Genomic DNA, 14,375 nt, shown 5'->3' with positions numbered 1-14,375 from the left:
TAATATTCCATTGTATATATGTACCACATCTTTTTTATCCAGTCATCTACTTTTGGGCATTTGGGCTGCTTCCAAAACATCAGTTTTTTAAAGGAGCAGCATATAAAATCAATTTGTGAACGTCAGCTATATTTATATAAACAAACAATGAGTTAGAAGAGAAAGAAATTCAAGAAAACAGTTATTTGAAAACAATCTTATTCACACTTTCAACGCAAAGAATTAAATACTTAGGAGTAAACGAAATGAAGGAAGTGAAGTAACTATACAATGAAAACTATAAAACATTATTAAGAAGGGAAAGATGCATGCTTTTAGATTAGAACAATTAACATTGTTAAAATGTCCATCCAATCCAAAGCAATATATTGACTCAATGCAATCCCTTCAAGATTCCAGTGACATTCTTCAAGGAAATCGGACAAAAATTAATGAAATGTTTATGAAACCATGAAAGACCCTGAATAGAAGCTCCTGACAACAGAGGAGAGGAGTGTGGTATCACACGCCCAGACTTCACATTAGACAAGAGCTATAGTAATATCAAAAGTACCATGGTACTGAAACAAGACATATCCACAGACCAATGGAGCAGAATTGAGAATCTGGAAATACGCCCATGCATCCGTAGGCAGTGACTCTCTGACAAAGCAGCCAACAGGATACACTGGAGAAAGACGAGTCTCTCCAACAAATGTTACTGGGAAAACTTGACAGCCATATGGAAAAGATTTAAACTAGATAACTATCACATACTTACACAAAAAGTATCTCAAAATGGATCAAAGACATGATATCAGGCCTTGAAACTATAAAATATGTTGAAGAAAAAAACTCTATCGAGTTTCTTCCATACATGAACTCTAAGAGTTAGAAAATATTTCCAGATTTATTTTCTGACACTATATACCTAATCATGCTTCTCTTTATCTGCCTAAAAACTTCTGGTATCACACAGGACATGTTCATAGTCTTTGTTCCTAAAAACCCTGGCCCTATCTCTATAAATCACAGGGCAGCTGGGACAGTGGTCAACAAGATTAGAAGTCATACCTATGTCAGAAGGCTACTACTAACTTAACTATATACAGAAACAACTGCATAATATATATCCCACCTAACAATATCCTTTACTAAAATACAACTCCTTCACCAGATCTCCAAAATTCCTCTGGTCAGTCTAATGCCACCAAACCTGAAGGTATGATAGTGAGTATATCCTAGTAAAAAGGGACAAGATTTAACTAGTTAAAAAAACCTTTGCAGTGCTCCTGGTGGCACAGTGGGTTAATGCACAGCACTAACAAGCTAAAGCCACTTCAGCATGAATTTGATCCCTGCCTTACAAACATAGCTGGTGGCTATGTTTGTGTATATACACATGGACAAAACCTTAGCATTGTTCACACAAGATTAGTACTTTACAGTATTTATGCCAAGCATCAACAGGAAGAAGGGAGAAGAAACTGTTAAGAATTAAGTCAGAACATGGTAGCACAAATCCGATGTGAATACTGAAAACCTGTGTGTTTTCTACCCTGCACTGTTGCTACAAGAAAACCCCAGATTCTCGTCAGGGGCATGTAAGCAGAGGCTTGTAGACACTCTCCTAGGTGCCAGCAGACTCTATAGTGATGGAGCCGGTACAGGGAAGGGCAGGTCTGGCGTCAGCTTAGATCAGACCTAAACTCTACCAGAGACTGGTTACTTATGAGCCTGTTTCTCCCTGTCTATAAAACAGACCTGGTAATTCATGCTATTTTCTTCACAGGTTTGTTCTGAGGATCAAATGAGGTGACTGATGAAAAGTTCCCAGGCCACAGTAGTGTTCAATAAATTGTAGCTAGTTCTCTCTAGTTCAGAAAGTTCATTGGATAGCCAAAGAGCATGACAAAAATGGTAAAAACAGTGATCACAATAACAGTGACAATAGAACGACCTCATATTTCCATACTGCATGATGGTTTATGACAAACTTCAATAGAATTTACCTCATCTGACTTGCTCTCAATCACTCTAAGTGAACTGAATCAGTGCCTCTCACTGTAGGTCTGTCTGGTATTCCTGCAAAGGAGGAAGGGTTGGTGGGCATTCTTATAAATCAGCAGTGCTAGACCACAGCTTTGTGAGAGTGATCTTGCTAAGTCACTGAAACCCTTGGCATTAACCAACGTCAGCAGCCACATGGCCACCACTCTTCTCAAGTCTCCCCATATTAAGTGTCTTGGCCTGATAGGACCCAACCTGTGCTTCACACTCACCAAGATTGATCTAGACCTTTCTGGGCTGACCTAGCTCATTCCCAGGGACCTACCAGCTGTACTGCTTCCTTGACTCCATGGACTGAAAGGGCCTCCTGGGTCAGGAGATGAAGGATCCGGTTGCTGTGTGCAGCCTCCTTCCCTCCTTTGAGTAACAAGCCATTACCACTTGCAATAGCCAAGGCTGCCACCTGCACACGAACAGAGAGGAATGAGAGACAAATGTTAGCCTTCACTGAGCATTTTTTTGTGTTAAGCACTGTGTTAGTCACTTTATCAGGCCCGTCCTGTTTACTGTTCACAACATTCCAGTGAACTAAGTATCTGTTTATCCCTCACCTTACTCTGAAGCCCAGACTGGTGACTTGGCGAGGTCACAAAGCTTGTTAAGAGGCAGGACTAGGAGCCTTTACCTCACAGCCAAAACCCTTCATCTTTGGCATTAGCTACATGGCTTTCTTGGCACCATTAGCAAGCGCCCTGAGATAAGCAGCCAGGGCTGCATGGTTCCCTTCCTTCAGCCTCAGAGGAGGAAAGGGGGTGAGAAGCTGCCTCCTTGCAGTACCTCTGATCATCCTGCTCTAGCTCCGCGATTGTTCTGACAGCTCTAAATAATTGCTGTGAAGAACCTGGAGAAGGCTAGCACTCCCCAAGCGTCTGAGACTGGTGGGTATACATGCCTGTTTGGGGAAGAAAAGAAAGGCTATCCAAGGGGAGGGCTAGTTATCCTTTCAGAATAGAGTTATGACACTGACCTGGTCACCCAAGGCCTGAAGCTTACCTTTCAGTATGCTCTTGGGATGAAAGAAAATCCTCCTGATTTTGTAACATGGTGGAAGAAACGTCACTAAAAAAGCCTTGCCTGAACATGTTAATCATCAGATTAGTGTTTTCTTACTCTGTTTTTGTTGCTCACAGATGCCTTATAAAAGTTATTTAAACTTTTGTAAATGCACAAAACACACAGAATTCTAATGTACCCTTTCGGATTCATGGATTCTGTGATGTCTTCAGGGTTAAGACCTGTCTTCAGGGTTGGCTAAAGAAGAAACCTTTCTCCTTGTGAAGTATCAGATAAAAGGCAACAGAGAGAATCTTCAAGGACACTATCTACTGAGAGACTTAGTTTCCATTTCTACTGGCCACCTATACTTCTGCAGTTTTCGCTGGGGCATTGCTGCAAGACGGGTGGGAGCTGCAGGGTATTGTGCTAAGACCAATAGGGCTGAAGACAGACCCCTGATGGCACGAGAGTCTCTTGGTGAACAGGCTGGTTTCGGGTCACATCAGGCTGTAGCCTCTGGACTCGCATGGTCTCCTATGCCCTATAGTAAAAAGAGGATCATTTTTATGTTTTTAAGAATTTCTTTTTGAGATTTCTGGAGAGTGAAGAAAGAGCTGGAGAGTGAAGAAAGAAATCCAGTAGGGAAATGGCCCCAGGTCTGTGGGAGAATTTACAGCAACTGTGAGGCTGTCCGCTAACACCTACTTGTGCTCCCGGTGTGACTGCTTGGCAAGGCCTTCTCCACATCAGCCTGTGCTATGCCAAGTCCCTTGAAGAGGGCTGTATTCATTAACTACTTGAAAGCCCTTTTTCCTGAGATGTATACCTACAGGAACCATCTGTGACACTGCTACTGTCAAAAAAAGGAGTCTTTCTCACATGGGTAAACACAGCTATTATCTGAATCCTGAGAAGGCTAGTCGGGACTCTGTGATCAGAACAAAAGAGCACCAGCGAGCTACACCATCAGATGTGCCCCTGTGGCGGTGTGCCAGAATTGTTTGGCTCAAGGCCCAGCTCCACCCTTACAAGAGTGACAGGAACATTAACATTTATAAGCTTATGTTTCTTCAACAGTAAAATGGACATATAAACATCTACTTTAGAATCACTGGATAGATCAATAATATGAATTACATTCAGAATAAAGTCTTAAAAATTATCTTTGTGTGAATGATTGTTTCACTTGAAAAGAAAGAAAAGGAAGGAAGTAGAAAACGTATCTCTGGGAGATTTATCTTTCCAATCCTGAAAAGATACTTTTCCTCAAATCCGCCCACTTACACATGGCAGGTGTCCGTCACATACCTGGGGTAGACAGTCAGGGCGAGATTCAAAGATCACCAGCAAAACTCCTATTGGGACAGTCACTTGTTCTAGTTCCAAATTTTTGGCAACTCTGGTCCGGCGCAAAACGCGTCCCACACTACACTGTGAGGAGGCTGCAATCTGCCGTAGGCCGATGGCCAGGCTGTTCAGTTTAGATGTGGAGAGACTCAAACGTTTCAACAGAGGCGCTGCGAGTCTCCCTGTGGGGTGTGGGGAGTACAGGACAAAGCAGTAAGTCTAGAAGGTCTAAAGTAGAGTAGGTTCTTGCTGTTTTTGCTGAGATGTAGCTCTGCTGTGGGGGCAGATGTGGGACTCGGGAGGTCCCGGACATGCCACTTGCAGAACTCCTCTGGGGCAGCCTGGGAGACTGTCACGCCAAGGCGCACACACCCACTCCCTGTGTGCCAGCAATTTTAGCTCCAGAAACTTATCATTTACTTGGGGAAACTTGCATGTGATGAGGATACACACCACAGCATTCTTGTAATAGTAAGAAAATGGCTTCTGCCTTCTAAATTCAGACAATAGACTACAATGCAGTTATACATGATATGTATAAATACATCTTGTATCTTCCTGTATTAGTAAATAGATATATATGTATTCACATATTAATGTATGAATCTGGGATTTAGTTTGTGAAAAGAGCAAACCACGATGAAGCAGGGATGATATGCTATTTATCAAGCAGGCATTTATACATATACACAGGCTGACTTCTGGAAGGCATCAAAAACAGTATTTTTTGCTAGATCTCTATTTGTCTTCTGTATAAAATTTTTATAAAAAGTGAACTGTTATATTAATCAGAAGCAATGCAGATGCTTTCTTTTCAAAGAAAAACAATACAATGTCATGTCAACAACTATGGTAAGTTCATATACAGACCTTTCTTCAAATTTAAATAGAATAGTAAGCATGGTGAGAATCTCTCTACATATGTGTGTATATACATATATGAGTATATACATACATACTCAGGATATATCACAAGTTATTACTATGGTTAATGCTGAAAAGTGACCCTGAAAAATTTCCCTTTCTTTTATGCAGTCACACCCACCAGAACAAAATTAAGATTTCTACTTTAGATGGGTGGAATTAACCTTATATTAAAAAGAAATTAAAGCATCATTCTCCACCAATTATATCAAATTGCTCCACTTTTCGCCATGTGCTAAAAATCAGTTGTTTTTTTTTTAAGATTTATTTATTTATGCATACACAACTGGGGCACAGGCCAGAGGCGCAGGGGCGGCGAGAGGACCCACCAGAGACAGAATGGGGAGCAGAACAGGCAGATCAACAAAGTCCACAGCTGAGGGGAGCAGCGGGCAGGCCAGGAGAGGTCTGCCGGGCCACGCAGGCCACCTCCAGGGCAGGCGGGAATCGAACCCATGCTGAGGTGGCTCCAGCTTTTCAGTGCCATGCTTCAACCAGCTGCACCACCAGGGAGGGCCCAAAAATTAGGTTTTAATTATAGCCTATTATTAGATGTTACATTCTAGTTTCTCATATCATGACAACTGCACATTTTCCATATTACATAAATTATTTTATATTAGCAAATATTTTATTAACTTGATACAACTTAATGCACTCATACCTATGTTATCAAATAGTAATGCTGTCAGCATTTTTACATATAGAACTATTTTCCTCTTGAAAAATTCTTAAGATACAATTTCTGAGGTGGGCTTACCTTTAAATCACAGGGAATTACAAGCACAGGCATACCCAGGGCTTTGTTCCTAAGCCACTGTGCATCCTTGTGAATGTCCAGAGAGACACCTGGTACTCTAAGTCCCAGGGTAAGCCCACCTCAGGCAATGTATCCTAATACTGCAAAAACTCTAAGTTCCAAAATAATGGCTCAAAAATGCTTTAAGGAGTGAAAATCATGTTCATGAGTCTTGCAAGCTTTCTTTGAAAGGAATACCACTAATTTGGATATTTAATTTAAGGCATATTTATTCAGGAGAAAAGATACTAAACTCTGTAACATCAACCCACATTATTTTAGGGTGGAATAGACAGTCTGTTGCCTGAAATGTGAAATCAGTCACCTTACTCACTCCACCATAAACAACCCAGGAAAATTTCTGGATGGCATGCTAATTCTAGGCAGACTACATGCTCATTAACTAAGACATAAGCTCTATTTTCTTACAAGTGGCACACACCATTTCTACAATATTTTACATGCATAATTCATCTTGGTTTGATTTGCAGATCAGAAACTAGCTATTGGCTTTAGTAAGTGGTAACTTCTCTGTCCTTCAGTTCTATCCGCTGTAAAAGGGGATAATAAATAGTAGCTACCTTATAGGTATTATATTGTAAAGATAAAATAACACCCTTTTTGTAAATCCTTAGCACAACTCCTGGCAACATAGAAAAGTCTCAATAAAGGTTAGCTGTGTGTTTTAAATCTGCGAGATCATGAATATTTCCCTATTTTGTCCTGAACTGATCTTAGCAGCAATGGCGTGTGAGCTACAGGGCATGGAAAAAGCCCACTTGGAAGGTAATACTAGAGTATCTGGGAGTTTGAAACAGTCCAATGAACACTACCACCTAACCTCAATGAAAATGATGCACAATATGGACCTTCCCTGGGTGCATAGTGCAGCACTATGAAGCTATCCACAGCCCCTGCAGCACCAGTTTGATTCTGGCTAGGGAGGTGACCCACATGGCACGGCAGACCTCTCCTAATCTGCCCGCTGCTCCCCTCAGCAGTGTATTCCAGTAATCTGCCTTTTCTGCTCCCCACTCTGTCTCTGGTAAATCCTCTCACCCCACTTCTATCTGGCCTGTACCCTAGTTCTTGTATGCATAAATAATCTTTTAAAAAATGATGCATAATATACAATGCAATGTTGTATGTCTTGCTATATTTTAAAACAATAATTATTCTACAGACCATAAGAATTGTTGTTAAATAAAGAACAAAAACCAAAACTTTTGAAACAATGACTCTAAATTGATAGATTTTTACCCTCTGCCTCTTCTAAGTCTTTTTTGTTGGCTAACAAGATCTCATCACGCTGGTCCGTCAATAGATCAGCCAAATGATGGATAATATCTGCTCTCTAGGAAGAAGGAGAAATGTTAAACAAATAAGCAAACATGTAAATCCAAGAATGTAGGTCACACCTGTGAACCATCTCCTCTGAACATGCCAGGCCTCCTTGCCCTTAAATCCAGGGTCATGTCTGAAATCTCCTTACTTCGTGCCAGTCAGTTTTCATTATTGCTCACCTCTTTCCCCTCCGCTAATCTCTCCCGTTCTTCTTTTCTTCCTCTTTTACCTGATTATTATGATTAGCAAGCCAAGGCCCAGTGTGAGCTGGCTAGTAGCTGGCCTCTCATGGGCAACTGTGACCTATTTGCTGCCTGAAAATCACAGCAGAGCATTCCTTGATGGCCTACAGTGCAGCCCATACCACTACCTCCAGGCAGGACTGGGAATGTCTAGGCTGCTGTTGACCTGATTACATGACTATCTGCATCATACTTGGTTGACGCCAAAAATGTCAGCAGATATGTCTCTTGACACATGGCCATGATGTCCCCTTCTCTGTTTCTTGTCAGACTTTGTTCCCCATTCCAATTCTACCTTCTGTACTTTATTGCTCATATCACTGTCATATGATCAGTATGATCAGCTTTTATTAGCCCGTATGATTTCAATAAATGGCACAAGAACTTCCACTCAAGTAGCAGCTTTTGCTTTGCAAAGCTGCTCCATGCCCTCATAGCCCTCCTGCTGTAAGGTGGCAGCAGAGTTCCTGTCGAAACAGTCCAGCAGTGGGGGAGGGGGCATAATAAACAGCACAATCTGTCATGAGTTAGGGGCCAGCACTTTGAATCAATATGACGCAACTAAGTGATATTTACTATCACTTGCTATATAGTTTATTTCCCAGGTAAGTTCTTGCATCTAAGTTTTATTTTGACGTTTATTTTTGACAGTTATTTAATGAATTCAAATAAAAGGGGAAAAGGTGCTTGAGGCAATCCCAATCTTACCCACCCAGATAGGACATGTGAGTCAGTGTGGGGCTTACAGGAGTAAAGGGTGCTTTAAGGGAAGAAAAGTAGTATTTCCTTGCTTTCCTTTCTCAGAGTTATTTCACATTTTCATTTCCTTTTTCAGATCAAAGCATTCCCCAGAAGAAACCAATACACATCACCCTCAAATCCATTCTTAATAACACAGTCCTTGGACAGCCACCCCCAGCTTCCACCTGACCTCCTTGCATTTCTAGCATCATTGTCTTTAGTTCAAGTGACTAAGTCACCGTGGACCCAGCAGGGCTACAATGATGGAGCAGGTTTCATATCATAGGTGAGTGAGGGGTCACCTGGAGAGGGATAAATAATTTTCCTACATTTCCATGACCAGTATGTGGGTGAAATAGGTAGCTTTCATGGTCTCATTTTGTTTTATGGTATTTTTGATAAAAACATCACAGTGATGAAAAACTAAGCCTTGGTCTAGAAAAGACAAAAGGGAAAATGAAAGTAAGAGAAAAATTAAAAAGGCACTGTGAATCTGAATCAGACATGCAAATCAGCTAACTCTGTGGGACTCTAGGAATAAAGAGGGAATCAGCAGGCTTGACTATATTAAACCTCACAGCATGACTTGCTTTGAAAATTAACAGAACTATCTACATATAAAACCAACCCTCCACTAACTGAAGCTAAGAGAAAGAATTAGTTTTCAGAGAGAGGACTATTTGGTTAATGCCCCTTTCACTTCTAAAAGTGTACCATTCCAGATCACAGAATTTCACACAAATAATCTTAACCTTCTTGTTTAAGCAGAAGGCAAGATCAAAGAATCCCAGGACTGTTACGGCATGAAGTCATTTCAGAGTCCCATCACGAGAGAACTGTCATTTTATAAGGGAGGAAATAGAATTTAAGAAATATCTTAGAATGAAAGAAGATGGTGGGTAGGAGGGGAAGTCTAAAAATAAAAATTTCTAGCTTTTCTGTAATTTTTAATAGCAGAAGTCTCAGCAGCTTCCAAAGAGCTTCAATCCTATCAGAGACAATAAAAGTTGTTTTTTAAAAATTAAACAAATAGGATCTCCCTGGTGGTATAGGGGTAAAGTGTTATGCTATCACATGCTATCACATGGCCTGAGTGAGGTGACCCATGTGGCGCAGCAGACCTCTCCTGCCTTGCCCACTGCTCCCCTCAGCAGTGTATTTCAGTAAATCTGCCTGTTCTGCTCCCCAGTCTGTTTCTGGTGAATCCTCTTACCCCCTGCACCTCTAGCCTACACCACAGTTCTTGTATGTATAAATAAATAAATAAACCTTAAAAAATTAAATAAGTAAATCATAAAAACAATGTACATTTATATAGCATCTATTCTGTGCCAGGCCCTCTTCTAAATACTTGTCATGAATAGTGAACTCATTTAATTCTCACAATAACTCTAAGAGGCAGTCAGCTTTTAACACTGTGCTACTTCCTTCTAGTTTACACATAGCTTCAAAACCATCTTTACCATTAATTGAAAAATTGTGGTCTAGAGTTTTCATTTGAGCCTAGTAGAATTAGATTATATCTGTATATTGAATATACATAGCCATTTTAAGCTCAATTTAAAGAAAACATGCTTTAGAACAAAATTCTGCAACTACGTATTATAGTCACTATTACACTGAATAATTTGTTTCATTATTTAATAAACAGTCCTTAAAGGTGTCTTTGATTATATATAACACTCTCAAAAATACTCTTGCAAAACTAATCGAAGTTTTTAAAAAGTGAAATTCCTGTAAGGCAGCTATCAGCTATTTTTTTTTTTTTTTAGATTTATTTATTTGTGCATACAGAACTGGGGTACAGGCCAGAGGCTCAGGGGCGGTGAGAGGCTTCACCAGAGACAGAGTGGGGAACAGAACAGGCAGATCAACGAAGTACACTGCTGAGGGGAGCAGCGGGCGGGCCAGGAGAGGTCTGCCACGCCATGTGGTCTCCTCCGGGGCAGGCGGGAATCGAACTCATGCGGAAGCGGCTTTAGATTCTCAGTGCTGTGCTTTAACCCGCTGCGCCACCAGGGAGGGCCTCAGCTATTTTTTTATAAATTAAAAAAATTATACTAATCTTACACTTGGGTTTTTAGACGAGGGGGCGGGAGAACATACAATACAAAAAGTTCTTCTATTGGGTATTGTTTTTCTAAACATTAGATAGTTAAAAAACAAAAAACAAAAAAACAAAACCCCTAGCAAAACTCCCAGTGAAGAAGATTACCTGCTCAGGCTCCAACGTGGCCAGTGCCCTTCCTCCAGATCGGGCCATTTCTCCCTGCTGCTCGACGGTTGGCCCTGAAAGTACATTTGTGGACACCCCATTGTGAATGTCAGTTCACTCTCCCTTGTTTCTGACCAGTAAAATGGCAAAAGAACATGTCCATAAATGCTTGCCTATTTTCTGGGGTGAACTATAAATTTTCTGCTTCCTGGAGTTCTTTTCCATGCCACAGTGGCTCCCATTCTCTAGTGCACTGCAGTTCTAGCCTTATTTTGTGAACACTGGAGAACACATACCACAGCTCCATCTTTGCAGTTCTAGTGCTTATTGGTACCTGGCAACTAGCACAACTAGCAAATATTTCTTGTAGAAAACAAGCGTTTATATTCCTCTACTTAGAGAGATTTGGGGGAGGAGACCTAGTTGAATATAATTTTATAAAAACAAACCAAAATCCAATTTTGCAAAGAGTTTTCAAACATTCCCATGTTGTCATAAATTAGCACGCTAATTTTGTAATCCAGACTCCTAGGTGAGAACTCAGTTTTCAGTCCCACCTGGGCCGTGACATCATTAGCCATCAATCACAGGCATGGGATTCTGACTACTTACCTGCAGGTTTCACTTCAGAAAAGAAGGTGCCAACTTTCTTTCCCTCTACAATGTCTGTGATGACATGCCCAGACACCTTTGGGTGGGTTCCATTGGCAATAACCACAGAAGTACCACCTTGCAAAGCCCAGAGGGCAGCTTTCACCTAATGGGAGAGGTTAGATCCAAATATAAGATTCAGACCTTTGTAGGGGTTAGCCACTCACTCTGTAAACCTGCAAGAAGATAAAAACCACAATGCGGCACTGAACAAAGCGAGTAAGTACAGGAACGTCTTCAACGCCTGAGGAGCTCTGAGTACACGCGGGGCCAAGCGCTTCCCAGCCCCACCTTGGCACGTGCTGCCCAAAGATGAGCCACGCGGCCTGTGTGTAGTCGCTCTCTGTCCATGGTGCTCCAGCCCAGGACTCAGCACCTGACTCACTGCGCTTCAACTCAGAACAGCTCAGTGAATCAGGCCCTTAGTACTTTAAGCTTTTGTAAAGAGTCTTCATCTCTGCCATGTATAACTTCTTACAGCACTTAATGGGAGAGAAAATTTCTTTGAAAATTTAATAAACAAGTATTTTAGTATGAATTATATAAAACACACAGTCCTTGTCCTTAAGGAGGGCAGATAATATAAACACACTGTAATATTAATAAAAAGAATACATGTGCAGACATGTGTAGATGTGTACACAGGCATACCACAGGCATTAAACCTCTATGTAGTTAAATACATATGTAAGTGTACAAGTCTAATATCTGAATCATTAGCTCCCAAACAATTACCAAAGTAAAAATGATAAAATACTGTTGCAGGCCATGAAGGCAAAGACTCTTACCTTGGCTTCCATGCCTCCCATTCCCACTCTTGACTTGGTTCCAAATGTCACAGACTGCTGATCTCCAGGATAAAATATATCAATGAGTTTTGCATCATCTGACCCTGGTGGGCTGTCAAAGAGACCTGGAAAGTAGGGACGAGTGGGTGATACTGCTGTAGTGGTATCCCCAAGGTAGGTCTCTGGCGCTTGCTGATCACTGTCTACTTCCCTCACCCAGATGAGTTCTGCGGCTTAATCAGCTCGAACTGAAGAGCAAACAAGGGGTCCATGTCAAGCCCCAGGAGGACCTGCCTTACAAACTGCTATGCCTGGCTACCTAGCTACAGGCCAGTGCTTACTGTACATCTACATTTAAGCATGTCTGTTTTTATTTATTTTAAAATTAAGATAAACTGGCTCAGTAAATGAATATTTGCCAGCATCACAGTATGGCCAAATCCTTGACAGTTTCTTATCCCTGCCCAGAGTCCACTGGTAAGTTGCCATTGCTACTTATAGTGCTGAACCTTAAGGATACAGCTGAAAATGACAAGTAACTATTGCAAAAAATAATGCAACAGCTATATGCTGTTTACTATAATTACTTCCAAGTGGGCTGAAATGTGAACAGGTTCTCAGTAATTCCGAAGTGCTCTTTGAAGCAGGATATAAAATCCTGAAATAGCCATTAATTACAGCCTCATGTCATGGGAAAGCCCTATGAAGGTCAGGCTGGGTCAGCAGGGAAGGCCATGACTCGGGGCAGTGTCTGAATTTATCACCATAAAGCCCACGCTCTGGAGAGTGTGACATAAGGGAGCTATGTGAGGGCCCTCCCTGGTGGCGCAGTAGGTTAAAGCACAGCACTGAGAAGCTTAAGCCACTTCCGCGTGAGTTCGATCCCAGCCTGTCCCGGAGGTGACCACATGGCGTGGCAGACCTCTCCTGACCCACCCGCTGCTGACCCACCCACTGCTCCCCTCAGCAGTGTACTTTGTTGATCTGCCTGTTCTGCTCCTGACTCTGTCCCTGGTGAATCCTCTCACCCTCCGTATCTCTGGCCTGTACCCCAGTTCTGTATGAATAAATAAATAAATCTTTAAAAAAAAAATGAGCTATGTGAAATGTTATACACATACTATCCAAGAGTAAAACCGCTCACAATTTCAATTTGAAAAAGAGCACATTGGAGCCTTGAAATGGGGTAAGAGATAAGAGGGTGCTGAGGAAAGATAAAGTCCAGTAAAGGCCTAGAGGAGACAGAGACAGAGAGGAACTGCTCATGGCCAGGGGAAAGCTGAAGGACATTTGAGCTGTGCTGGTTTGGCTTTAATTTAAGGATCTTCCCATGCAAAAATATACCCTGACTTTATTCCAAAACTTAACGCAGCCCTGCTATATACACACTTTCTAGAAGTAAGGGAAACAGAAGAGCAAGAAAGTCAGTGCTCAGTACAGAATTTTCAGGGATATAAACAATATTCTCTTACAACTCTGTCCACTTCCATCCAGCACTCCAAAGACTCCAGGAATGAAGGCTGGGCTCTCCTCAGAGGTACTGCACTGTGAGAGCACAGACTTAGACTCAAGCTGTTTTGGTTTCCTAGAACAGTACGGGCTAGGCTGCACAAATCTAAGCCAAACCTTCTTCAGAGACATTTGGAGGGTTCCTGCATTCTAATATTTTGCTTGCTCTCCTTTTTCCCTTTTAGCAGCCTTGGTAATCCTGTACAATCACATTTAACATTCCGGTATTATTCTAAAATCAACATTAGTAGATAACTGAACTAATCACAGGTAAGAGTTTAGGCCTGGCTATGAACAATTTTGGTGTCTACAGTTGTACTGAAACTATTTATTAGGGCTCTCCCTAGTGGCGCAGCAGGTAAACGCAGCACTAAGAAGCTAATTCATGCCACTTCAGCATGAATTTGATCCCCGGCCCTGGAGGTGACCCACATGGTGCGGCAGACCTCTCCTGACCCGCCCGCTGCTCCCCTCAGCAGTGTACCTTCCTCAGCCAGCCTGTTCTGCTCCCAACTCTGTCTCTGGTGAATCCTCTCACCGCCCCTGCACTTCTGGCTTGTACCCCAGTTCTGTATGCATGAATAAATACATTAAAAAAAAAACACGATTTAGTAGTATCTAGTTCAAGTTGGATTTAAATATCTTGAGCTCTCAACCTCACATCCTTTATCTTGCTGGATAGTATAGGAAAGAGGGAAGATTTTTAAGTTGAATAGATTTAGATTTGACACAGGATTCTGCCAAGTACTACATATGTGAATTTGGCTATA

At 41.6% G+C, this 14,375-nt stretch overlaps 1 protein-coding gene across 2 annotated transcripts in view; it reads right to left on the bottom strand.

Moving 5' to 3' along the window:
• The window catches only part of ALDH18A1 (aldehyde dehydrogenase 18 family, member A1), a 36,814-nt gene that overhangs the window by 7,451 nt on the left and 14,988 nt on the right, over window positions 1-14,375 (bottom strand). For both annotated transcript variants that reach the window (XM_004680592.2, XM_004680593.2), the window contains exons 7-12: window positions 12,097-12,221; window positions 11,270-11,414; window positions 10,658-10,731; window positions 7,376-7,469; window positions 4,354-4,574; window positions 2,315-2,452 (exon numbers count right to left, since the gene is read on the bottom strand). In XM_004680592.2, the coding sequence (XP_004680649.1) occupies window positions 2,315-2,452; window positions 4,354-4,574; window positions 7,376-7,469; window positions 10,658-10,731; window positions 11,270-11,414; window positions 12,097-12,221 (797 nt within the window). The remainder of the gene's footprint in view (window positions 1-2,314; window positions 2,453-4,353; window positions 4,575-7,375; window positions 7,470-10,657; window positions 10,732-11,269; window positions 11,415-12,096; window positions 12,222-14,375) is intronic.

Source organism: Condylura cristata, unplaced genomic scaffold (genome assembly GCF_000260355.1).
Source record: "Condylura cristata isolate star-nosed mole 26May11 unplaced genomic scaffold, ConCri1.0 scaffold00011, whole genome shotgun sequence".
Lineage (NCBI taxonomy): Eukaryota > Metazoa > Chordata > Mammalia > Eulipotyphla > Talpidae > Condylura > Condylura cristata.
This window is presented reverse-complemented; position numbering and strand designations above follow the sequence as displayed.